This window comes from Trachypithecus francoisi, unplaced genomic scaffold (assembly GCF_009764315.1).
Source record: "Trachypithecus francoisi isolate TF-2019V2 unplaced genomic scaffold, Tfra_2.0 Lachesis_group2, whole genome shotgun sequence".
Classification (NCBI taxonomy): domain Eukaryota; kingdom Metazoa; phylum Chordata; class Mammalia; order Primates; family Cercopithecidae; genus Trachypithecus; species Trachypithecus francoisi.
Window position 1 is genome coordinate 54,994,309 of NW_022681465.1, and position 27,711 is coordinate 55,022,019.

General features: G+C 41.8%; 1 protein-coding gene across 2 annotated transcripts in view; it reads left to right on the plus strand.

Annotated features, from left to right (window-relative positions):
• Window positions 1–11,750: 11,750 nt before the first annotated feature.
• ACOT12 (acyl-CoA thioesterase 12) overlaps window positions 11,751–27,711 on the plus strand; it is a 66,589-nt gene continuing 50,628 nt past the window's right edge. The window contains exons 1-2 of one of the 2 annotated variants that reach the window (XM_033179245.1): window positions 11,751–11,900; window positions 20,594–20,663. In XM_033179245.1, the coding sequence (XP_033035136.1) occupies window positions 11,774–11,900; window positions 20,594–20,663 (197 nt within the window). In that variant the 5' untranslated portion in view covers window positions 11,751–11,773. The remainder of the gene's footprint in view (window positions 11,901–20,593; window positions 20,664–27,711) is intronic. The other variant, XM_033179246.1, reaches the window with a different exon arrangement.

Sequence of the window (27,711 nt, forward strand, 5' to 3'; positions counted from 1 at the left end):
ATCCTCCAGATTCAAATACTGAAACAAAACATTCAAATGTGATTCACTCCAAACAGAAAGATAGAAATGTATTCCTAATAAGAAATATGTGTAACATCTAGCAAAAAGAAAAAAAAAAAACCCACGAGATTTGTTTTCAACATATTAATTTTGCTTAAGATATATTTATACTCTTAAAAATTAAGAAATAAAAAGGCTTTTATTAGAAGCAGTGTAGTGTCACAGAATGGCAAAGCACAGTATCAGCAGACAGAAAATGTGGGTTCTAATCTTGCTTTCCCTACATAACTCTCAACTGGTTGTTTAGGTTCTCAATAAAGTAGAATGATGAAATATGTCTTCTTAATGCTATCGTATTTTGTTATTATCTAACACTGTTGATATCAAGATGAGATCTTATAAGTAGCTGGAAAACTATCAGTGTAGAGAAAGAATCTGAAAAAATAATTGTTAATCTATTTTCTGCTGATACAAGCAAGTTAAGGGGTCTAATTTACTATTTTTGAGCTCACTTTCCTTTATTAATAGTCTATTCTCACTGAAATGCCAGAGAAATAGTCGAATAATGTCAGTCTTTTCAGACAACTCCAGGATCCTAAAGAAAAAAGCAACTAAGGAATGATGACAGGCGTAATGTGAAAAAATACGTCATCTGCCCAGTGAATTTATCCCATTCACGTACTAACTAACAAGAATATTTTTTATGGGAGGCTGAGGCAGGAGAATTGCTTGAACCCAGGAGGTAGAGGTTGCAGTGAGCCGGGATCACGCCACTGCACTCCAGCCTAGGCAACAGAGCAAGACACTGGCTCAAAAAAAAAAAAAAAAAGGTTTTTTTAATGCGTAGTCTACAGGACTTTTGTCCCCTTGATTGCATTCTGAGCTTTACTTTGTCTAAGCTCTAAGACTCTGACCCGGTGAGTTGCTAGTAGTATTTCAAGAACAGAGGTATTGAAATATCAGAACATATTCATATGAACTCATTCTTGTGGAGATTATTTGCCATTCTTCTTCATTTCTTTGAAGAGAACTTTAAATGTCCACTTAAAGGAAGAAAGCTACCATAATAATGCCATTGATGTAGTATTGAGGTTTTAGTTCCTCAAATGTTTAGAATATGAATTTAGAAAAAGAAGAAAAAAGATGTCACAGACAAGTGAATTTCACAAAAATATCTTAATTAAAATGTCCAAAGCCTAATTATGGTTTAGCATCAAACGTCACAGAATCTGATTTATTTTAGAGGTAGGGGAAAAAGAGGACAAGGGGGCAGTTGCCAGATCACACAGGAGATTTTGGGGAAAAAATCCTTTGAAAATCTTTTTATAAGGATGTCTATAAAAAAGACATTTTATAAAATCTTTGTTAGTCTATGGTTCATTATGGACATTTTTGCTTAATTGGTGGGCAAGGACTTGAAAAGGTGAAGCTTGTTGGTGGCTGACCAACCTGCCTGATTTGAGGACACACTGATGAGTCTGCAGGTTTCTGCATCTTTAGCACAGTCATGTATAGCTATTATACATATATATGTATATATGTGTGCATGTACGTATATGTACATACATATGTGTGTATATATATACACATATATATTTTATATTTGAATTCAGTTTCAAATAGTTTTGTATTTTACATTAGGTATGTTTGGAGAATTATGCTACAACTAATATATATAAATTATTTGGAAACAAATAGCTTTAAATTGGGTTTTCTTAATGAAGGCTCTTTAAAAAGAATAACATTATATTCTGTATGTTTCACCATTCTATATAATAAACCTTTACCTGTTTCAATGGTACTTGTGTCTTACAATTTTGGATACATTTTAGAATAAAGTTCCATTTTACAAAAAATATTTTGATAAACTATGCTGAATTTCTGCACTTAAAATTACCTAAAAACAACTCTTAAGCATAAACAAATTTCAGATTAATTACGGAAACAAGAATGTGGCAGGGCCTGGTGGCCTACACAAGCAGTCCTAATACTTTAGGAGGCCAAGGTAGAAGGATTGCTTCAGCCCAGAAGTTCAAGACCAGCCTGGGCAACACAGTGAGAGCTAGTCTCTACAAAAACAATTTTAAAAATTAGCCTACATGGTACAAACATCATTATAATAGTATACTACCTATCTGAGATAAATGACTTGAAAATGTGATATTATCAGCTGGATCAGTCATCTGATATGAGCTATAAATGTGCAGCACAAATGTCACTCAGAGACTGAAAAATGAGTAAAAATCAATTTCATAGGAAATTAAAAAAAAGACTGCCTAGAATCTCATTAAAAAACATTCTGGGGATCTATCAGTTAGAAATATTTTAGTTACACTGACAGATAACCAAATTCAAATGGGCTTAGAGCAAAAAATGGGAGGGCATAGGGGATGCTTACTTGTTCACATAACTGGAAAGCTCCAAAGTCAGTTAGTTTCAGGTAAGGCTTGATCCACCAGTTCAGCAATATTACCAACAACTTGCCTTTACCCATATTCTTCGCCATGCCTGAATGTCCAGGTAAGAGTCATTGGTCATTGTAAAGATTTGTCCAGCTTCCATTCTTCATTCCTAATCTGAGTTTATTTTCCTTTTGGAGAACAACTCACTACTGTGTTTAATCTTAGTAAGAAGTTAATTATTCCAGGCACCAGTCTCATCTCTACTGAAAGCGAAAGAAACAGATTTCACCTCTCCCTTTGCCCTTCCCTTCCCTCCCCCATCCCTAAGCTTATGAGCAGACATATGACTTAAGCTTGGTCAGGTAGATGCTGTCTTCCGGACTTTGGATCTTGTCAGAGTTCCACAGGATGTAAGGAACAGGGGCAGCCCTGCAGCATAGCCTTTGCTCCTCCCCACTATCAAGCCTGCTGTCCATATCTAATCACTCCTGGAAGTCCTACAAGCATTTTCCTTTGCTTAGATTGTCTATGTCCTGCTGTTTGATTTATAGAGCAACAGAGCCTTTCCAGGAAAGCCTGTGCAAAGGAGAGCCTCCCACCTTGTGTACCCAGGGCACTAAGTATCATATCTTTTGATGTGCCCATATCGATAAACATTATACTACTGACTTAGCAATCTGTGTTCCCCAGCCTACTGAGCTCTCTAAAAACAGGGTACTTAGCTTATGCTTAGCTCAGTGTCTGGGCAATATTAGATATTTAGAAAAATCTGTGTGAATGAATGAATGAATGAGTGAATCACTTTAGGGAGAACGTACACGCTTGTATTAAACAATTCTTAAATTTAACTCAGTACATTATCAAGCACAAATAATAAGGGCTCTTTACAAAGTATCTAACTGCCATAAGGAATATTTTTAGGCTGTTTTATGAGGACTTATTCTTTGAGGATCTATATACCTGTCAGGATGAATCTTGCTTCATCCCTGAAATTTAATCTGAAGGCTTCTTCAGTGCAGATTGCTTCCTTTCTAGTAGGGGAAAATATCCATTATGCCACCAGGAAATGCCTGACGTTTAGGTGCATGCCTCATCCTAAATGAAATGAAGGATCTCAATTCTCCCCGGTTTGCCTACAGCACAACTTGTGGGAACCAAGCCCTGGCCTGGCTGATGACACCACATGTGTAGAAAGACACACTGGGTTTTGCAGGTGCATCACGACGCTCTGAGGAGGAGAGGGTAAGACAGTGACATGCACTCCTGCCACTCTCTCACTGAAGCCTGAGCCCTGCCACTGCATGATCACATACAGGCTCCCCCTCCTGCAGGGGCACCCGCATTCCAGCCTGGCATGATGGACCTGGTACCTCCCAGGGGAGCAGGGCAGTGTCCCAAGAGTCGAGGTGCTCCAGGAAGGGTGAGCATAAACTAGGGCTGGTCTTCCTCTACCCTTCTCCTTCCCTGCCCCTCTGAGTAATGCGTGTCTAGCCATTAGGTAAGACAGAGGATATGAGTGTGTGCCCAGAGCAGGACACTGCCCTGAGTCCAGTGGGTAGGTCGGGAGGGACCCCCTCAGGGGTAAGGGTGGCAGAGGAGCTGGGAGTTCACTGTCATATGGGGTACTGACCAAAGAAGTCAATCTATTAAGCATCACAGAAGCCAGGTTTCTTGTCAGAAAACAGAGTTAAAAATATGGGGAGGGAGAAAACTAGAATGACCCCTACAGATGGAGCTGGTATCTGACCCACCCATCTGAACTGGTGGTTTTCTAGGTAGATGGTATGTTCATTTCCTATGGCTGCTGTAACAAATTGCCACAGACTGTGGGGCTTAAGACAAAAATTGATTCTCTCACAGTTCCAGAGCCCAGATGTCTGAACTCAAGGTGTTGGCAGGGCCATAATCCCCGAAAGTTCTAGGGGAGAATCCTTCCCTGCCCCTTTCAGCTTCCAGTGGCTCCACAACACTGAGTCCTCACATGATGACCTCGAGAGAAAGGCTAAAAAAAAAAAAAATGGCAAAGAGGGCCTACTAGATAGTACTCTCCAGCCCTGTTACAAGGGCACTCACTAATCCATTCATGAGGGCAGAGCCATCAGGACTTTCCACTTCCCCAAAGGCCCCACATCTTAAAACTATCACATTGGGTCTTAGGTTCCAACAGATGAATTTTGGAGGGACACGTACATTCAAACCATAGCAGGCTCTGAGGATTCATGTTAGCTTCCTCATGTTGATGGTGTGTTATGGTTCAGTAGGAGAAAGTCCTGTTTATAGAAAATTCACACTGAAGTACTTGGGGCTAAGCATCAGGTTGGCAACTTACTTTCAAATGGCTCAGAGAAAAATATGTTCTTCATACAGGACTTCCAAATTTTCTGTAAGTTGGTGATTGTTTTAAAAAACAGACCCAACTCAGCACCGATCTCAAGTCTAGTAGACGGTCAAGAGCAGGTTTTACTTTGAGGAGCAGCACACAGCCATCAGCCAGTTTCCATACATGCTTATCACTCCATTTCATCCTCATTAGAATAGTCAACATTATTTTGTAGCCATTTCCCATGTTATCTTTAAACTATAAATTCTATAAAGTTCCAAGGACCAATCTATTTTACTCACCAGCATTTATCCAATGACCAGAACAGTCCTTGTGACAAAGTAGGCACTCAATAAGTATGTGTTGATTGAATGAATGAAGGTGACTTGAAATAGAGGCACCAGCATGGCCTTTGGAGCTAGAACTGGGCACCACTCCCATCTCTCCCACTTCCCATGTGTCCTCTGCACCACATGCATCAACTTCTTAGCCCAGCTGAAGAAGAGCCAGACTTTCTAGATTTGAATCCTGACTCGACTGCTTCCCAGTTATGTGGTCTTGGGCGAGTTCCTTCAGTTTCCTCATCTATAAAATGGGAATTGTAATAGTTTGTATACTTCATAGGGATGTGTGGCATGTTGTAAGTGCTTATGAATTATCTGGGCTTGATTTCCCAGCTCTTTAAAGAGAATATTACTTGCAAGGTTGTTGTGAGACTTAAAGGACCCTCCATAAATAGCGGTTATCATGATTCCATTTAATGATAATTTCTATGATCTAATTACAACTTTATGAAGTAGGGAAAACATCCCTATTTTGTTAAAAATGCGTAAATTGAGTGATACATTCAAGTTCAACACTAGCAAGGAGAGGGTCTAACTCAGACACAAACACATGTCTCTAGAACCAAGACTCAAGACTGTGGCCCTTTTCCCCATATCACAAATTCCCTTACAGGTCTGAAAAGGCTCCCTGTTAAACTGAAGATGTTCTTGGGAAGGACTGCACTGAAAGCTTTCTTTCCTTAATGAAAGACACCACACGGCAGTAGTTTTTAACGTAGTGTGCAGCAGAAGCACATGGAAGAATTGTTTTTGTTTTTTTTTTTTTGAGACGGAGTCTCGCTCTGTCACCCAGGCTGGAGTGCAGTGGCGCGATCTCGGCTCACTGCAAGCTCCGCCCCGCGGGTTCACGCCATTCTCCTGCCTCAGCCTCCTGAGTAGCTGGGACTACAGGCGCCCGCCACCGTGCCCGGCTAATTTTTTTTGTATTTTTAGTAGAGACGGGGTTTCACGGTGTTAGCCAGGATGTTCTCGATCTCCTGACCTTGTGATCCGCCCGCCTCGGCCCCCCAAAGTGCTGGGATTACAGGCGTGAGCCACCGCGCCCGGCGGAAGAATTGTTAAAACACAGGTTATCAGCCAGGCGCGGTGGCTCATGCCTGTAATCTCAGCGCTTTGGGAAGCTGAGGCGGGTGGATCACGAGGTCAGGAGTTCGAGACCAGCCTGACCAACATGGTGAAACCCCATCTCTACTAAAAATACAAAAATTAGATGGATGTGGTGTCATGTGCCTGTAATCCCAGCTACTCAGGAGGCTGAGGCAGGAGAATCACTTGAACCCAGGTGGCAGAGTTTGCAGTGAGCCAAGGTTGCGCCATTGCACTTCAGCCTGGCTGACAGAGCAAGACTCCATCTCAAAAAAAAAAAAGAGAGAGAAAAAAAAGTTATTGGCCCTGCCTCCAGAATTTCAGATTCAGTTAAGTATGGGTTGAGCTGGAAAATCTTGAGAACCACTCCCCTAAGGGGAAGTAGCTGAAAGCTTAGAAAGCAGGAAACGGTACGGGCAGGAGACAGGAGAGATCTGGGGAAAGCCAGGGAGGCAGGAAGGGGCAGCTTGAAGAGTCAGCCAGAGAGGTGAGGCCTCTGCCAGATGGAAGAAAAAGTGCCAGATCAGACGGTAGCTCAATCTCAGTCTTTGGCAAATTACTTTTTCTGAGATAAAAAGGAGTAATTCTTTTAAAAACAGAAGCTACCACAGCTCACCCCATGTGAAATAATTTGAGTACCCCTGTAACTGTTTCAAAAATCGAATTAATGGCTGGGTGCGGTGGGTCACACCTGTAATCCCAGCACTTTGGGAGGCTGAGGCGGGTGGATCATGAGGTCAGGCGGTCAAGACCAGCCTAGCCAGCTTCGTGAAACCCCGTGTCTACTAAAAATACAAAAAATTAACCAGGTGTGGTGGCAGGCACCTGTAATCCCAACTACTTGGGAGGCTGAGACAGGAGAATTGCTTGAACCTGGGAGACGGAGGTTGCAGTGGGCCAAGATTGCGCCACTGCACTCTAGCCTGCGTTCCAGTGTGAGACTCTGTCTCAAAAAAAAAAAATTCATAATTTTAAAACTTCCAAAAAAAACTTCAGCGCCCAGATAGTTTCACTGGAGAATTCCACCAAAAGTGTAAAGAACACCAAATCTATACAGTCTTTTTCAGAATACACAGTAGGGGAACGTTTCCCGGTTCATTTTATGAACCCTGACACCAAAACCAGATGAAGACGGTTTTAAAGAAAGACAACTGCATACCAATATGTCCCAAAAATATAGACATAGAAATCCTTATTAAAATAATAGTAAATAGAAATGTGCAATATATAGAAAGAATTGTATACCATGAGCAGGTGGGATGTAGTATTTGAAAACAATGTGCTCCAACATTGACAGGCAGTGGTGGTGACCGCAGGGGGGCTCCACTGAGCAGTAATCAGTGACCTGGGATGAAAGTGGGGCCAAACAAATCTGGGGAAGCAGAAAAATTAGATTCTATACACATGGCTTTGGTTCAAACAAAATAAAGCTCTAGACTCCACACAAACGTGGTGGCTGTTAGGTTGTACACCTAATGCTTGACAGAAAGAAGTGGCCACCGGAAGTGCAGGGACAAACAGGAGCAAGGTTATCTTGAGGCTCCAGGTGCTAAGAGGGACAGTCCAAGCAGAAAACCCATTCCCCAAAGTCACTGTCATCCCTGGAGCAGGGTGCAGGGGCAGAGGACAGGAGACCCTCCAGTCAAGAAGTTGGCAGCCAAAAGCTGAGGAAACCCATCCTGGAAGTTTTGCTTAGGGGCTCTGAATTTAAACTTTGAACCACATCCTTATAAATTTGTATTTGAACTTGAAAACTAACCTGATGCCTTTTAAAACCTATACCAAAGGTGGGGATAGGGTTTGATGACTAATCAAGTTCATCTCTATGAAGCACTTGAACTAGCAAACCCTCTGTCCGCGACATATCTCCCGCAATGGAAAGGCTCATGGCTGCCTCTGCTGTTCAGACAGTAAGGATTTTGGTTTTCTGCCTTGCCCGCAGGGGCACAGCACTCACCATTCTGAGTCCTAGTCCAAGCTGACAGCGTCTTCCTGTCCTACTGAGATAAAGCTCCACCTGAAAGCTTGCTCTTGCTCTGAAATCTGCAGAAGTCCTGGGGAGTTCATCTCCTGAGACCAGCCCTTAGTCAATGAAGGATGCCAGTCAGAGGATAAAAACCCCAGGGTTCGTGCCAGTGGGAGGTATGGCTGGGGCTGTTCTTCACAAACTGTAACGTGCTCGTGAATCGCCTAGGAATCTTAATAAAATTCAGACTCTAATTCAGTAGGTCTGAGTTGGAGCCTGAAATTCTGCATTTATAATTCTTTTTCTTTTCTTTTTTTCTTTTTTGAGACGGGGTCTCACTCTGTCACTCGGGCTGAAGTGCAGTGGCCCAATCACAGCTCACTGCAGCCTTGACTTCCTGGGCTCGAGCAATCCTCCCACCTCAGTCTCCCAAGTAGCTGGGACTGCAGGCATGTGCTACCTTTCCCAGCTAATTTTTAAATTTTTTTTTCTTTTATAGAGACAGGGTCTCTCTATGTTACTCAGGCTGGTCTCAAACTCCTAGGATGAAGTGATCCTCCTGCCTCTGCCTCTCAGAGTGCTGGTATTACAAGCATGAGCCAACACCCCCAGCCTGAAATTCTGCATTTTTTAAAGAGGATTCCAGGTGAGGCTGAGGCTGCTTACCTGGGGACTAAACTTTGATGCCCCTACCGGTGCTTTCTGCAGTTTCCTCCCAAATAACCTGCCTGCTCTCAAATTCTTGTCAGAGGCTCTGTTTCTGGAGAAAGCATTTTTTTTCTACCTCTCTACTTATATTCCGGGCTCCTTGTTCTTAATTTTCACCAAGACCAGCCACTACCTTACAATGTGACCCAAGGAAATAACTTCATTTCCTCATCTCTACAATAAGAGTTTAGACTGTCCAGTTCCCCTTCCCACTCCAGCATTTTAAAGATTTTCTCATCATTCTAGTGATTATGGAATTTCCCACACTTTTTTGGATCAGCTTTCCAACTCCTGTGTACAAACTTTTAAAATCAGACTGGCTTCACATTCTACTCATCTTCAAAAAATGTCTCTAAACACAAATGAAATTCGAAGATCTTTATTCAAGCATAATAGTAAAAATCCTTGACATCAGAGAGAAACAGAGATAACAAATGTTCATGCATACAGATGACATTTTCATTGTAAAAGGAAGAAGGGGACCATTCAGAAAAACACAAGAATAGTAGTTCCAGCACAAGGCTATTAAAATTAGTATGAAACCAACAAAAGATATGAAACCATAATCTGAAGACATCTAGACAGGAGGTAATAAAGATAAGAAAACACAACAGTGAATATGTATACCATGTCTGCTTTTTAAGCAAACATCTCTAGACAAACATACAAACATACACATGCTGTCCCCTTCAAGAAAATCATTTTGGAAACCCACTGTCTCACACTTATGCTTAAACATTTTTGAAATTTCTTCTTTTTCTTTTTTTTCTTTTTTTTTTTTTTTTTTTGAGACTCAGCTCACTGCAACCTCTGCCTTTTTGGCTCACGTGATCCTCCTCCCTCAGCCTCCTGAATAGCTGGGACCACAGGCACACACTACCACATCCAACTAATTCTTTGTATTTTTGGTAGAGAGAGGGTTTCACCATGTTGCTCAGGCTGGTCTTGAACTCCTGAGCTCAAGCAATTTTACCTAACCTCAGCCTCCTAAAATGCTGGGATTATAGGCATGAGCCACTGCACCTGGCCTGAAATTTCTTTAGTTTATGAGAAACCAAGTATACAACCATATGCATAATTCAGTATCACCACTTTCATCACCACTTTTTTACCTAAAATAATACAACCAAGCCTAAATGCAAACTTCATTTCCAGTAATTTAATAAACTTCCCAAATATTAATATAGTTCATTCATGTAACTGTCAGCTATTGCTGCATAACAGACAACCCCCAAAATCACAGTGGCACACAAAAATAAGTAGTTATGTGTCATTCAAGAGTCTTCATGTCTGCTGGGTTGCTCTGCTTCAGGCTGTGAGTCCTTGGGTTGGCTGAGATGCCTCTGCAATACGTGAATTCAGTCTGGTACCCAGATGCTAATAGGCAGCTATATGACCTCACGGCAGAGGTCAGATGTTCCTGAGAACGGAAACACAGGGTGCTTCTAAAGGCAAGACTGGTGGTAGGTATACTGATATCTCTCCACATTCCATTCTAAAGCAAGTCACATAGCCAAGTCTAAGATCAATAAATGGCTCTCACAGAGTTATTGGTATATGGAGTGAATATATGATGAATAATCTATCAGTTCTTAAATTATGAAGATTTATCCATATGGAAGTCATTAAAGAGAAGGCATTTTCCAAGGAGGGGTGCCAAAAGCGATGTGAGTAATAACGTTATTGAAATAAGTGTATAGCTACATAATGGGACCATCTTGGATGCACAAATTTTTGTTTGTTTTTAAAAGTTGTTTTACTGCCTTTTATGTAAGTCAAACTTCATGCTTGCCTCAGTGAAAGCATTCAGTTCCTATTTATGATTGGATTGTCCTGAAACCTATACATGGAGGCTCCCAAAAGATATCTAGTCAGCATTTCCTTATTGCCCCTCTTTCATTTAAAAAGACAAAACAAAATATTTTTAAAAGGAAACAAAAATACCCCAATCTCCATTCTGATGTCGCCATGCTGAGGCTTGGCAAGTCAAAAGTGTTGGCAAGTCAAAAGTATAAGGATGAAAAGGCACCACTGGGCCGGGCGCGGTGGCTCAAGCCTGTAATCCCAGCACTTTGGGAGGCCGAGACGGGCGGATCACGAGGTCAGGAGATCGAGACCATCCTGGCTAACACAGTGAAACCCCGTCTCTACTAAAAATACAAAAACTAGCCGGGCGAGGTGGCGGGCGCCTGTAGTCCCAGCTACTCGGGAGGCTGAGGCAGGAGAATGGCGTAAACCCGGGAGGCGGAGCTTGCAGTGAGCTGAGATCCGGCCACTGCACTCCAGTCCGGGCGACAGAGCGAGACTCCGACTCAAAAAAAAAAAAAAAAAAGAAAAGGCACCACCAATTCGTGCAAGTCGGCTAGGCTTCTCGGTGCTATTCCAGATAGTCAGGAGCCCTGGCTTCCAGCCAAGGTGATCCAGGTCGCTTAGCGGCTCCTATCACCTCAGCTGCTTGCTCCACTTCTCCGGGTTTCCAGTTCTCCATCGTAAATGTGCTCCCTGGCACAGCCTCCCCTGACACTCAGACATCCACCAATCAGTTAGATGCTGGAGGTTTTCTGGAGACACTGTTTCCCTAATGAGGACTGCTTTGTACAGTCACAGATAGCAGCTCTAGAAAGTGTAACAGCTTTTTTATGTCAAAAGATGTTCCTCGCACTCTGGCCCTAGCTCGCCTTCCAGACCTGTCTACCTGGGAGCCCCGACCCCGCTCACTTCCCGGACTTCTCCCGAGACCCGAGAGCGCTAACTTTCCCCCACTCGCGATAGCCCTGGGGGTGACACTGAGGGCCCCCTCACTTGCAGCCCCCACCTCCCTGCGGCCGGAGGGTCAGAGGTTCGCGGCCCGGGCAGGCAGCGCCAGCGCCCTTTGGAGCTGGGCGGGGCGGGCAGAGCGGGCACGGCCGGGCGTCGGGGCCACAGGCATTGCACTCTAGCCCTGGCCATGGAGCGGCCTGCATCAGGCGAGGTGTTTATGAGCCAGGCCATCCAGCCAGCGCACGCCACTGCCCGCGGCGAGCTGAGCGCTGGGCAGCTGCTCAAGTGGATCGACACTACCGCCTGCCTGGCGGGTAGGCGGGCGCCCGGGCTGCGGGAGCGGCGGCGGCTGGGGGTGGTGGGGAGGAGGAAGGCTAGGAAGGTACTTGCGGACAGCTGAGCCCTGAGCAGCCAGGGGTAGGGGTGTTGCGACAGTGTGCCCGCGCTGGGCATGGCCGAGACCAACGGTTCCCAAATGTGTGGCTCTCAGGACTCCTTCATTCCATTAAATAAGTGACGAGCCTAGAGAGCTTTTGCGGGGTTGTTTGTTTGTTGTTGTTTTTGAGACAAGGTCTCACTCTTGCCCAGGCTGGAGTGCGGTGGTGCCATCAGAGCTCGCTGCAGCCTCAACATCTTGAGCTAAAGCAATCCTCCCACCTCAGCCTCCAGAGTAACTGGGACCACAGACACACGCCACCAGCCCCAGCTAATTTGGGGGTTTTTGTTTTGTTTTGCTTTTGTAGAGATGGGGGTCTCACTATGTTGCCCAGGCTGGTCTCAGACTCCTGGACTCAAGTGATCCCGAAGTGTTGGGATTACAGGTGTGAGCCACCGCAGCCAGCCAGCTTTTATGTAGGCTATTTATATCACATTTACTATAACAGAAATTTAAAAATTGTTAATTATTTTTAAAAAAGAAATGGACTACATGTTGACATAACATTTTTAATTAAAGAAATAACTATTTTCCACAAGAACAAAAGTGTAGCTAGAGGAGTGGTGATAGGTTACATCCTGGCCAGTCTCTCTAAAGTCTGGCTAACGGAGGATTGCTGACTTCTCATACCTGCTTCTGCATTCACCCTGCTGCTACCACACCCTTACCTAGTCTCTGGAAAACTCCACTGTGTTCTTGTTAGAGAATGACAGTAAAAATAGCAAAAACATTTATTAAGGACTGAATTATGCCCCCCATGCCACCCACCGAAATTTATACATTGAAGTCCTAACCCCTGGTGTGGCTCTATTTGGAGTGAAGAATTAAGGCTAATGAGGTCATAAGAGTGGAATTCTGGTCCCATACAATTAATGTCCTTATAAGAAGAGACACTGGAGAGCTGCATCTCTCTGCCATGTGAGGCCACAGCAGGAAGACAGCCATCCACAGGCCAGGAAGAGAGCCCTCGCTAGGACCTACACGGGCAAGCACCTCGATCTGGAACCTCCCTGCCTCCACAACTGTGAGAAATCAATGACTTGTTTAAGTCTTTTTTTTTTTTTTTAACAGGATTTGAGATTAGTTATATTAAGGTAACAATGGAAACATGAATACAAAATTAATCCACACGTAGGAAAAAGAAACAATACAGAAACCACTGAGGTTGCTAATAATAATGATGCCTATTTCCAAGGCAACTGAATACATTATGAGACCACTGAAGTGACTTTTAGTTACCTTGTTTAGTGCCTCTGTCTTGTGATGGAGAAACAGTGGCCCACCTGCAGTTGTCATCATTTCTATGACCTGACATCTTTCGAAACCATGGAAAGATTCAACTGACAATCAATTACTCTATACCTTAATACTTACATTACTATTAGTAGTATAATATTAATCACTGATAACATTAATATTACTAATATTAAGAAAACCTGTGTGATAAAGTTGGTTTGGGCAATATGAATAACGCCTGTGTTAAACACTCTGTGGTGACCCGAGGCACCACATAAACAGAGGACATTATTTAGCCAAGGTGTAACTGAATCTGTATAGTAATACAAAACTGATTTCTCTGGGATTTTCTCAGAGTTTTTTATAGGCCAGGATTATCTTTTTAGCCACATTACTGCAATCCCAGTCATGGCCCCAAGGCATTGCTATGACCCCTAGGCACTGCTGGATTCTAAAATGTCTTCTCAATATTTAAAGAAAGATGAAATATTCTCACTATCCTCACTTCTGTCTGTGGCCCCATTATTTTTCCAGTTCCTTAAGTCTTTTTTTTTTTTTTGAGATGGAGTTTCACTCTTGTTGCCCAGGCTGGAGTGCAATGGCACAATCTCGGCTCACCACAACCTCCACCTCCCAGGTTCAAGCAATTCTCCTGCCTCAGCCTCCCTAGTAGTTGGGATTATAGGCATGTGCCACCACGCCCAGCTAATTTTGTATTTTTAGTAGAGAAGGGGTTTCTCCATGTTGGTCAGGCTGGTCTTGAACTCCCAACCTCAGGTGATCCGCCCGCCTCGGCCTCCCAAAGTGCTGGGATTACAGGCGTGAGCCACTGCGCCCGGCCAGTTCCTTAAGTCTAAAGGCTTGAAGCCATCTGAGTAATCCTCTATCTCACACGTCCGTGTATTGTTTTGGAACATCTTACACACAGTTTTCTATTTGTGAATCTAGTGGCACCCAACTCCTCTAGTTGAGCAAGTCAAAAGTCTAGGAGTCATCCTTGATATCTCTCTCTCCACCTTACTTCTCCCTTCACATACTCTATGCATGGAGCAAGTCCTATCAATGTTACCCCCTAAAGGAATCTCTGAAATCCAAGCACTGTGCTGCACCCCCAAAGCGACCATCTAGTCCAAGCTCTCATCATCTTTCATTCAGACTTCAGCAGTGATTTCCAAAGCGGTCTCCATTCATTCTGGTCTCCTCTCCACACTGCTTCTAAAGTAACCTTTGAAGATGCTAATCTGATCATGTCATATGTTTTGTTCATTTTTCCCTTTCTTTTCTTCACCAAGGGCTTTAAGGATTTTTCTAACATGTTCAAGTGCTTCCTATTAAAAAATCTCCCACAGATAATAATTATAAACTCTGGGCAAAACACTAAATAAAAGAGACTTAAAGCAGGTGAAAAGCGAACAAAAGTAGGCTTAGAACACTTGAAAGTTAACACATGAAAGAACAAAATGGTGTTGGCTTTTTCTGTTTGTTTTTTAAATGACTTGAAGCCTGAAAGAAAATGCCAGTCTGCTCCCAGCTATGGTTCTGATGGTAAACCCATAGCCTTGCTGGTTTGAAGAGTTCAAAGACAGGGTTTGGGAAAAGTACAGCTACTGAAATACAAAAGGGAAAGTTCCAGAAAGGAAAGAGCCAGAGAGAGAGAGAGAGCCCTAAAATCTAACTATCATCTTTGTCCAGATATCTGGCAAATCTTGAATCATGTATACTAGGACGTACTCCAGACCTCCTGGTTGAGGCCAAAAGAACTAAAAATAGTTGTGTCCATCTCTAGGTAGACAGATTATAGTTTCAGTTTGGTCAGGTTAACTGCTTGCTTTAAAAAACAAAACCAAAAACAAAACCAACACTTTTCTGAGAAACACAGTTTCTACAATGGATCACTCACAATGGCTAGGATATTATTCAAAATTACTTGACATACAAAGGGAAACATGATTCATTCTTAAGAGAAAAGACAATCAATGGAGATTCATCCCTAGATGACCCTGATGCTGGAATTAAGCTTCAAGGATTTTAAAGCAACTAGTATAACTGGGCTCAAGAATATAATGAAAAATATGATAATAAAGATTGCTGTAATCCCAGCACTTTGGGAGGCTGAGGCGGTGGATCACTTGAGGTCAGGAGTTTGAGACCAGCCTGGTCAACATGATGAAACCCTGTCTCTACTAAAAACACAAAACTTAGCCATGTGTGGTGGCAGGCACCTGTAATCCCAGCTACTCGGGAGGCTGAGGCAGGAGAATCACTTGAATCTGGGAGGTGGTGATTGCAGTGAGCTGAGATTGTACCACTGCACTCCAGCCAGTGCAAAAGAGTGAGACTCCATCTCAAAAGAAAAAAAAAAAAAAAAAAACATTGAAAAGGCAGTACCTTTCTGCAGAGTAATAGAAACTATTTTTTGAAAGCCAAATGGTAATTCCAGAACTGAAAAATATAGTGTCTAAAATAACAAACTCAATGGCTAGGCTTAACAGCAGAATGGACATGACTGAGAAAAGAGTTAGTAAATGCAAAAATACATCACTAGAAATTATCCAATCTAAGAATAGAAAAAAATGAATTTTAAAAATAAACAAAGTGTGGCCAGGCACAATGGTTCATGCCTGTAATCCTAGCACTTTGGGAGGCTCAGGTAGGAGGATGGTTTGAACCCTGGAACTCAAGACCAGCCTGGGCAACATAGGGAGATCCTGTCTCTACCAAAAAAATAAAAAATAAAAAATGTTAAAATTAGCCAGGCATGGCACCATGTACCCGTAGTCCCAGCTACTCAGGAGGCTGAGGTGGGAGGATGACTTGAGCCTGGGAGGTCGAGGCTGCAGTGAGCCATGATTCCACCACTTTACTCCAGCCTGGGCAACAGGGCAAGACCCTGTCTCAAAAAAAAAAAAGACATAAATAAGATAAAGTATCAGAGATTTGTGGAAAAATAAAACGTAAATGTAATTAGAGTTCCAAATATGGTGAAAGACATACAATTACAGATTCAAGGTCATAGAACATCAAGAAAAACTAATACAGGCTGGACACGGTAGCTCACACCTATAATCCCAGCACTTTGGGAGGTCGAGGCAGGCAAATCACCTGAGGTCAGAAGTTCAAGACCAGCCTGGCCAACGTGGTGAAACCCCATCTCTACTAAAAATACAAAAATTAGTTGGGCATGGTGGGACACGCCTGTAATCCCAGCTACTCAGGAGGCTGAGGCAGGAGAATCGCTTGAACCCAGGAGGCAGAGGTTGCAGTGAGCCAAGACTGTGCCACCACACTCCAGCCTGGATGACAGAGCGAGACTCTGTCTCCAATTTAAAAAAGAAAGAAAGAAAGAAAAACGAATACAAAGAATATATCCAGGCATATGATAGTCAAAATGATTAAGAGAAAATCTTGAATGCAGCCAGACTGAAACACCATATATAGGAGAACAATAATTAGAATTACCACTGACCTCATCAGAAACAGTGGAGACCAGAAGGCAGTGCAACAATATATTGAGGAATAATAATTACAAAAACTTTCAACCAAGAGCTTCAAGGCACTGTGCATAGCCTATCCTCAGCCTTCACTCCAGCCTCATCTCACCCACTCTCCCTCCTACTCACTGCATGGTAGTCACTAGGACCTTTGTAATTACTGTTCCCTCTGCTCAGCAGGCCCTCCCCTCTGCTGCCCTCAAGCCTTCCTGGACACCCCACCTAGTGTATCATCTCAGTTACTGACTCTCATAAAATCCCTGTTTTCTTCAGAGCACTTAGTCCATTTTGTCCTTATATATTTGTATTAGTCCGTTTTCATGCTGCTGATAAAGACATACCTGAGACTGGGTAATTCATAAAGAAAAAGAGATTTAATGGACTCGCAGTTCCACGTGGGTGGGGAACCCTCACAATCATGGGAAAGGTGAAAGGCACTCATTACATGGTGGCGGCAGGAGAGAAAATGAGAACCAAGCAGAAGGGGTTTCCCCTTATAAAACCATCACATCTCATGAGGCTTATTCACCATCATGAAAATAGCACAGGAAAGATCCGCCCCCATGATTCAATTATCTCCCACCAGTTCCTTCCCACAACATGTGGGAATTATGGGAGCTACAGTTCAAGATGAGGTTTGGGTGGGGACTCAGCCAAACCATATCAATATCCATTTAATTAACCTCTGGCTCATCCACTAGACTCCATGAGAGCAGGGGTCCTGGCTGTTTCCCATTGCCAGCACCTTACACAGAGGCTGCCTTGCATAACACAGGTGCTCAATCAATATCTGCTGAAGCAAGGAAGGAATGAAGGAAGGTTACCACTATTTTTATCAGTCATCATTTCATACTTACTTTACAATCACTTAGCTTCTCTTAGTTTTCCCAGGAAATCAGAAACAGCTTTAGGGTTTTCCACTTCTGCTGGTACACTGTACGAAGGGCAATCAAAAATCAAGAACCAGAACAAGCCAGTCCTGTGAGTTCATGTCATCTAATTGACACTTGTTTAAAAACACAGCACGCACGTAATGACACGTGAAACCAGGACCCTATGGTGTTCCCCATATTTTTTTTTCTTTTAGTTTAATGACCCTTGAAAATCAATAGCATAAATCATGATTACTGAGCTCCTGAAACCCATATTGAGTCACATACTTCTCTGGTAGTGTTCTCCGGTTTGTCTAACCTCTTTCCTGAGAGTTCCTATTGCTTTTATAGTCAAAATCACTATTTAGGACAGTGCATTTAATCTTTCTAAATCTAAATGTTCTTATTTATAAAAGGGAGCTAACAATAGTACCAACTTCATGTAATTAACATGCTTAAATGACTAGTCCAGTGCCTGATCAATAATAAATGCTTAATAAAAAGTAACTGTCATGAGTTTATTACTTTTTGATCCCTTAAGAAACCTTGTGCTATATATACAGGATACCCAATATAAACAATAAAAGTTTAATTTTTTTTTTTTTTTTTACTGGTTACTGCATTTTAGTTATCATTTAAGTCATTCACAATTGATAACTCAGCCAGGCATGGTGGCTCACGCCTGTAATTCCAGTGCTTTGAGGGGTCAAGGCGGGAGCATCACTTGAGCCCAGGAGTTTGGGACCAGCTTGGGCCAAATCATGAGAACCTGTCTCTACAATAAATATTTTAAACAATTTTTTAAAAGTTAGCCAGCTGTGGTGGCACATGCCTATAGTCCTAGCTACTCAGGAGGCTGAGGCAAGATCACTTGAGCCCAGGAGTTCGAGGCTGGAGTGAGTTATGATCATGCCACTACACTCCAGCCTGGGTGATAGAGACCTCGTCTCTTAAAAAAAAAAAAGAAAAAAATATTCAAGATACTCATGTTGGTCTATATTATAACACTTTATTACTAAGAATTAATAACCTCAACATCCCATTCCCTCATGTCAAGTAACTGGAATGAGTGTTTATTAAGTATTCTTTAATCAATGATTTAAGCATGTATTTGCAAGGTTTCAGTAGTTCCCTGCAAAACTTAAGCTCTAAAAGGGTACTGACTATGGCTGGATCTCTAAGTGCCACGGAGTGGACTGCTTAAAAGACAGAGCTCATGCACTGGCACACGCCTGTAATCCCAGCACTTTGGGAGGCTGAGGTGGGCAGATCACAAGGTCAGGAGATTGAGACCATCCTGGCTAATATGGTGAAACCCTGTCTCTACTAAAAATACAAAAAATTAGCTGGGCATGGTGGTGCACGCCTGTAGTCCCAGCTACTCGGGAGGCTGAGGCAGAAGAATCACTTGAACCCGGGAAGCGGAGGTTGCAGTGAGCTAAGATCGCACCATTGCACTCCAGCCTGGGTGACAGAGTGAGACTCTGTCTGGAAAAAAAATAGTAATAACTCATTCAACTCAGTGTCTGGAAATCAGCAAGAACTTAACAAATGTTTGGTGCATTGAATTCAATTGAGTCCACCTTGAGCCTTCCTACAGTCCAATTCTTCCATATTCCCTTCCTTTCCCTGAACTAGTTGGAAGGACGGTTCCTTCCAACTAGTAACATTTGAATGTCCAATTTTCTGCAGAATTAGATCCTAGAAAGGAATGTGTTAAATACGTGCCCAGTGGAGTATCTCTCATGTCTTCTTACCTAGGACTATCAATTAATACATAGGTGGTTATAATGATCCAGTACACAAAAGGAAGACAAATTCAGTACAATTTACTCTTTTTTCTTAATCATGTGGCACCAGGACTGAAGTCTCCAAAACTAAAATGAGGTCAAAAGTTCTTATAAAGCCAATATAATCTGTATGGCTTTCAATTGACTGTTTCTCAAAATCAAATCTGGCAGAAGCACATGTCAAAATCTTTCCCACAGAGTATAAATTCTGGTATTTTTTTATGTAAAGCAAATCCAGCAATCAAAAAAAAAAATCTGAGCAAATTACATGCAGACATAGAACATGGAAATAACCAAGCTTCTTCCTGAACTCTCTCACCCTACTCAATACTCCTCCTTCAAGGTAATTAATGTATACTGAATTTGGCATAAATTTGGTAATAATAAAATAAATATTGACCAAATATCTACTGTGTGCCCATCTCTCTTTCTCTGATACCCAGAGAAGATCCTCTTTGATTTGGGATGACTCGGGGTTTTCCATACCACTGAGTGCTTACAGTGGTTAAATCATTCACATAGCCGGGCGCGGTGGCTCACGCCTGTAATCCCAGCACTTTGGGAGGCCGAGGCGGGCAGATCACAAGATCAGGAGATCAAGACCATCCTGGCTAACACAGTGAAACCCCGTCTCTACTAAAAATACAAAAAAATTAGCCGGGCGTGGTGGCGGGTGCCTGTAGTCCCGACTACTCGGGAAGCTGAGGCAGGAGAACGGTGTGAACCCGGGAGGCGGAGCTTGCAATGAGCCGAGATGGCGCCACTGCGCTCCAGCCTGGGCGACAGAGGGAGACTCCGTCAAAAAAAAAAAAATCATTTAACCTATGATGCCTTGATTTTAAAACAAGGATAGTACCTGCTAAAATATTTAAAGTCAGTACCAACTTACTAAAATTGCTATTTCAATAGCTAGATTTGTGGGATATTGGTATTAAATTTCAAATACAAGATCATGTAAGTTAAAATTTAGGATGAAGTGCAGTAATTACCATACAGTAGAAACATAACAGAGCAGAGTAGCTTGTAGGAGCCAGTTGATACACAAATTGTGGGCACAGTGGTGCTATAATGAATGAGGGATGGGTGACTAAGATCAATGCACTTACATTTCATTCCTTTCCCTTATACTGAAATATTCTAATATCACCACTAAAGCAGCACATTTTTACGTATTTTTTGAAGCTGAGAAACATGCTGGAGTTTCCTGTGTTACAGCCTCAGTGGATGACATACAGTTTGAGGAGACAGCTAGGTAAGTGACATTGCTCCATCACTCTTTTCTCCTAGGTTTGTTGGTTCATCTGGGACGTGTATTGGTGGCACCTAAGCTTATTCATTCAGAGATAGTGATCTTGTTTCTTAATAAAATAAGTAACATGTGACCCAATTTAAGTAAAAAAATAATTACAGAGCCTACTTATAAGAAACACTCCTAAGTGTAACTTCACAGTCTTAATTTTGTGGAGAAATAGTTCTCAGCCTTAGATGCATTGTAGCATAAGGCATAACAGCCAAACAGACTTTCTGCAGGCTCCTTTTTTTAACTGTCTCTCTCTGCTGCCCAGACTGGAGTGCAGTAATGCGATCTCGGCTCACTGCAACCTATTCCTCCTGGGCTCAAGTGATCCTCCTGTCTTAGCCTCCCAAGTAGCTGGGACTACAAGCACGTGCCACCATGCCCACCTGGCTAATTTTTTTTTTTTTTTTTTTTGTAGAGACAGGGTTTCATCATCTTGTCCAGGCTGATCTCAAACTCCTGGGCTCAAGCGGTCCACCCACTGGCTTCCCAAAGTGCCGGGATTACAGGCCTGAGCCACCATGCCTGGCCACTATAAGCTAATTATTAATGTCCCCTTCCTGTACTTGAAGAATAACTAATGATAATAAGTATCTTTATGATGGTGAATTTCATCATTTGGTTGTTAGGTAAACACTAATTCATCTAAGTAGAGAGAGTAAATTATGAAAAACATTTTACGTGTGAAAGTTCTTAACCATCTCTTATTGTAGAAAATTTCAAGATACACAAACATTTCAAAAGTACGTATTTAGGTTGGTAATTGCGAAAACCGCGGTTACTTTTGCACCAACCTATAAAACAAGAGAGGATAGTACAGTGTATCCCGAGGACCCCTCACCCCCAGCTATAGCAATTATCAACTCACAGACACTCTTGCTTTATCAATACCTCTCTATACTCCCCCATATGCCTGGATTGTTTTGAAGAAAATCCCAAGCATCATCTATCTACAGTCATGCATCACTTAATGATGGGATATGTTCTGAGAAATGCATTCCTAATGACTTAATCCTTGTATGAACATCATAGAGTGTACTTACACAACCTCAACAGTACAGCCTCTTACACACCTAGGGTATGTGGTATAGCCTATTGTTCCTAGGCTACAAACCTGTGCAGCCTGTTACTGTACTGAAAATTGTAGGCAATTGTAATACCGTGGTGACTATTTGTGTGTCTAAACATGGCTAAACATTAAAAAGATACAGTAAAATGCAGTATAAAAGATTAAAAAATGGTACATCTGGCCAGGCACGGTGGCTCACGCCTGTAATTCCAGCACTTTGGGAGGCCAAGGTGGATGGATCACCTGAGGTCAGGAGTTTAAAACCAGCCTGGCCAATGTGAAACCCCATCTCTACTAAAAGTACAAAAATTAGCCAGGTGTGGTGGCGGGCACCTTTAATCCCAGCTACTCAGGAGGCTGAGGCAGGAGAATAACTTGAACCCAGGAGGCAGAGGTTGCAGTGAGCCCAGATCACACCATTACACTCCAGCCTGTGTGACAAGAGCGAGACTCCGTCTCAAAAAAAAAAAAAAGGTACACCTGCATAGGACACTTACCATAAATGGAGCTTAGAAGGCTGAAAGTTGCTCTGCGTGAGTCAGTGAGTGAGTGCTGAGCAAATGTGAAGGCCCCAGACGTTACTGTACACTACCATATATTTATAAACACCGCGCACTTAGGCTACACCAAATTTATTTTTAAAAATTTCTTTCTTTAATTATAAATTAACTTTAGATTACTGTAATGTTTTTACTTTATAAACTTAAAAAAATTATTGATTCTTTTGTAATAATACTGAGCTTAAAACACAAGCCTTTTATAGAGCTGTACAAAAATATTTTTCTTTATGTCCTTACCTTATTCTATAAGCTATTTTCTATTTTTTAAATTTGTTATTAAAAACTGTGACACAAACACATACATTAGCTTAGGCCTACACAGGGTCGGGATCACCGATATCACTGTTCTGCTTCCACATCCTGTCTCACTAGAAGGTCTTATGGGATTTATTAAACCAGGATTCAGTATAGGTGATAGGTCTCTTAAGTGTCTTTTAACATAAAATTTTCCCTTCCTTCTTTTATCTTGCAATTTAATTTTTAAAGAAACCTGGTCATTTGTTTTATAGAATTTACACATTCTGTATTTGCTCACTGTAACCTTGATTAATGTGTTCTCCTGTCCTTTATATTTCTTGTAATCTGACAGTTACATCTAAAAATTGACACGATGAAAGTTTGATTTTGTTTTTTCTTTGAGATGGAGTCTTGCTCTGTCACCCAGGCTGGAGTGCAATGGCGCAATCTTGACTCATTACAACCCGGGTTCAAGCGATTCTCCTGCCTCAGCCTCCCAAGTAGCTGGGACTACAGGCCCCTGCTACCATGCCCTGATAATATTTGTATTTTTAGTAGAGATGGGGTTTTGCCATGTTGGCCAGGCTCAAACTCCTGACCTCAGGTGATCCACAGTGCTGGGATTACAGGCGCCTGCCACCACGCCCAGCTGATGAAGGTTTGATATTTTGGTAAAAATTTCTCATGTTAAGGCCATATAATATCTAATGATCATAGGCTACAACCATTCTGTCATTAGATATTGGTAACATGGTAATATGCTAATTCTACCATTTCTTCTTCATTTATTTTCTAAAATACTTCTCTAGAGGGAAACTCTCACTAATGACCTGAGTATCCTGAGGAAAAGTTTGTCCAGGAAAGGCTTGATTCTTTCCCTTTATTCATTAGGAACGTACAGATTTTCATGTACTTGATGTGTTACAATTCATCAATGTTATTATTCTTTTTTTTTTTTTTTTTTGAGACAGAGTTTCACTCTTGTCGCCCAGACTGGAGTTCAATGGCGCGATCTCGGCTCACTGCAACCTCTGCCTCCTAGGTTCAAGCAATTCTTCTGCCTCAGCCTCCCGAAGTAGCTGGGATTACAGGTGCCCACCACCAGGCCCAGCTAATTTTTTTGTATTTTTAGTAAAGATGTGGTTTCACCATGTTGGCCAGGCTGGTCTCAAACTCCTGACCTCAGGTGATCCGCCTGCCTCGGCCTCCCAAAGTGTTGGGATGACAGGCGTGAACCACTGGGCCTGTGCAATGTTGTTATTCTTACAGCAGCTCAGACTGCCGCATCTTTGCGCAGTGGGAGCTTCTTCAGTTTCATCCCTAAGTCCCTTGAACAACAGCCCAAAGTTAAAGATGTTTAATAACTCCTTGGCCTTCTGCTATAAAATGTTTCAGTCTCATCTTTTACATTTCCCCCCCATCCACAAACTTAGAATCCATTACTTCTCCAAGGAGTCCTGATTCCTTGCAGTAGAAATGAGAAGCAGAGACCACAACCTGGGCAGGAAAGGTGCTCCTCACATCAAAATGGGCATTAGTTCTCAGCCTTTTCAGTGGACAGAATTAGAAATTATGTATTTTTAAAGCATTTATATTAATAATCTGTAATAATTTAGGGTTATATGGTTTTACTTAATTTCTTTGATTTTATGTCTATCTCTGGTTTTAATTTTTTTTATGCTGAATGTCTTGATATTTAAAGACAAACTTATTTGATTCAAATTAATATGTATATACACATTAATTAGATTCAGAATAGCAGTACCAATATTATCACTAACAAATGAATAGAGAAAGTAGTTTAAGATATTTATGAAGTTTCTTTCTCAAACTATATCTCATCTGGTACAGTCAAGTCACTGTATTTTGAAGTCACTTGAAATAATCCTTTTCCATGTGGTTAAGCTGCTGACTTCATACATTCTGAAGTTCATTTGTTTAATTTGCTTTTTTATTTTGTAGGAATGACTTTTATTTTCATTTAATTTTATTTTATAGTTTAAAACATCTACAGGTACCAGAGCCCAATCTGGAAAATAGACCCATTTCACCCTGGGGAATCTGGCTTCTCCCTCCCTTCTATCTAGGCCCCTCCCTCTCTCTCTCTATGTAACCATTTTATTTATTTTGTGGCTTATCTTTCTTTTTTTAATGTAAAGAAATATTTATATGTATCCGTGTTACTTTAAAGATAAATTTCAACACACTATATATACTTTTCTCCACCTCACTTTTTTCACTTAAAATAAAAATGAGGTGGAAAAAAGTATATATAGTGATATATAGTATATAAAGTATACGCTGTAAAAGTATATAGTATTTCTATCTAGAAAATCACTCCATACCAATATGCAGTCATATGCTGCATAGCAGCATTTTGGTCAGTGACAGCGGTCCCATAAGATTTTAATACTGGTCATGTGTGGGAGCTCACGCCGGTAATCCTTGCACTTTGGAAGGCTGAGGTGGGTGGATCATCTGAGGTCAGGAGTTTGAGACCAGTGTGGCCAGCATGATTAAACCCCATCTCTACGAAAAATACAAAAAATTAGCTGGGTGTAATGGCACGCGCTTGTAATCCCAGCTACTCGGGAGGCTGAGGCAGGAGAATCACTTGAACCCAGGAGACGGAGGTCGCAGTGAGCCGAGATTGCACTACTGCACTCCAGCCTGGGCAACGAGAACAAAACTCCATCTCAAAAAAAAAAAAAAAAAAAGATTTTAATACTGCATTTTTACTGCATCTTTTCTACATTTAGCTATGTTTGGATACACGAATACTTACCATTGTTTACGGTTGCCGACAGTATTCAGCACAGTAACATCCTCTACAGGTTTGTAGCCTGGGAGCAATAGGCTAGACCATATAGCCTAGGTGTGTAGGAGGCTATACCATCTAGGTTAGTGTGGGTGCACTCTATGATGTTTCCACAACAACAGAATCACCTAATGAAGCATTTCTCAGAACACATCCCTGTCATTAAACTAGGCATAACTATAAGTAGATATTCATCATTCCTTTTAATATCTACATAGTACTCCATTGTGGAAGCACACTACATTATTCAACTGGTCCTCCACTGATGAACATTTAGATTATTTCCAGTCTTTTGCTATTACAAATAATATTTCAACTTGCAGTCTTGTGCAGATGTATGTTTGTATTTTTGCCAGTATATTTGTAGGATAGATTTCTTTCTTTCTTTTTTAAGACAGAGTCTCGCTCTGTCACCCAGGCTGGAGTGCAATGGCGTGATCTTGGCTCACTGTAGCCTCTGCCTCCCAGGTTCAAGGGATTCTCCTGCCTCAGCCTCCCTAGTAGCTGAGACTACGGGCACGTGCCAACACACCCAGCTAATTTTTGAATTTTTAGTAGAGACGGGGCTTTGCTATGTTGGCCAGGCTGGTCTTGAACTCCTGATCTCAGGTGATCCACCTGCCTCACCTTCCCAAAGTGCTGGGATTACAGGCATGAGCCACCATGCCTGGCCTTTGTGGGATAGATTTCTAGAAATTGGATTGCTGAGTCAAAGGGTAAATGAATATGTCATTTTACTAGACATTGCCAAATTCCTCTCCATAGCAGTTGTTATGTAGGTTTTATCAGTTTTCAAACTTGTAAAATTGAGGGTTAATAAAACTGTGCCAAAAATTTAAATTTGTTCAGATTTCTAATATAGAAATTAATTGCTTATATAAATATGCATATTTATGTATTATTAAACTCTTTACCTCCAGTTTTTCTGCCAAAAAATGCTACAGATTATGACAGGTATGTGGAGTAACAACATATGCTCAAAGGCTTTAGCCAGATGCGGTCACTCTTCTAGGTAAACCCAACTGGTTCATCTTATAGACTGTCTTTAATATATCTAGACCAGATGCAGTGGCTCATGCTGTATCCCAGCACTTTGGGAGTCCAATGCAGGAAGATCATTTGAGCTCAGGAATTTAAGTCTCCAGTGAACCATAATTAAACCACTGCACTCCAGCCTGGATGACAGAGTGAGAGGTTGTATCTGAACAAGCCTCTCTACTATGATTAAAATAGTGTGAATTGCAATTATTTACCAGAAGCCTGAATAGGGTAATGTTTCCAAGGCTGTGGAGCCAGATAAGACCAGGGTTTGAACTCTGATCCTGCCAGTTGCTATGTCACTTTCTAAGGCCATTTCTTGATGGGAATGAAATGGGAATGATAATGCCCACCTCCTGGGATTACTGCTTAGTGAATGGCATGTTGTTAGATTATGATACAAAGCATTTAGCATGGTGCTTGATTTTTATTATTATTATTATACTTTAAATTCTGGGGCACATGTGCAGAACATACAGGTTTGTTACATAGGTATACATGTGCCATGGTGGTTTGCTGCACCCATCAACCCGTCATCTACATTAGGTATTTCTCCTAATACTATCTCTCCCCTAGCCCCCCACCCCTTGACAGGCCCCAGTGTGTGATGTTCCCCTCCCTTTGTCCATGTGGTCTCTTTGTTCAACTCCTACTTATGAGTGAGAACATGCAGTGTTTGATTTTCCGTTCTTGTGTTAATTTGCTGAGAATGATGGTTTCCAGCTTCATCCATTTCCCTGCAAAGGACACAAACTCATCCTTTTTATGGCTGCCTAGTATTCCATGGTGTATGTGTGCCACATTTTCTTTATCCAGTCTATCACTGATGGACATTTGGGTTGCTTCCAAGTCTTTGCTATTGTGAACAGTGCTGCAATAAACATACGTGTGCATGTGTCTTTATAGTAGAATGATTTATAATCCTTTGGGTACATATCCAGTAATGGGATCGCTGGGTCAAATGGTATTTCTAGTTCTAGATCCTTGAGGAATCGCCATGCTCTCTTCCACAATGGTTGAAATAATTTACACTCCCACCAACAGTGTAAAAGCGTTCTTATTTCCCCACATACTCTCCAGCATCTGTTGTTTCCTGACTTTTTAATGATTGTCACGTAACTGGCATGAGATAGAATCTCACTGTGGTTTTGATTTGCATTTCTCTAATGACCAGTGATGGCGAGCTTTTTTTCTTAAGTTTGTTGTCCACGTAAATATCTTCTTTTGAAAAGTATCTGTTCATATCCTTTGCCCACTTTTTGATGGGGTTGTTTTTTCTTG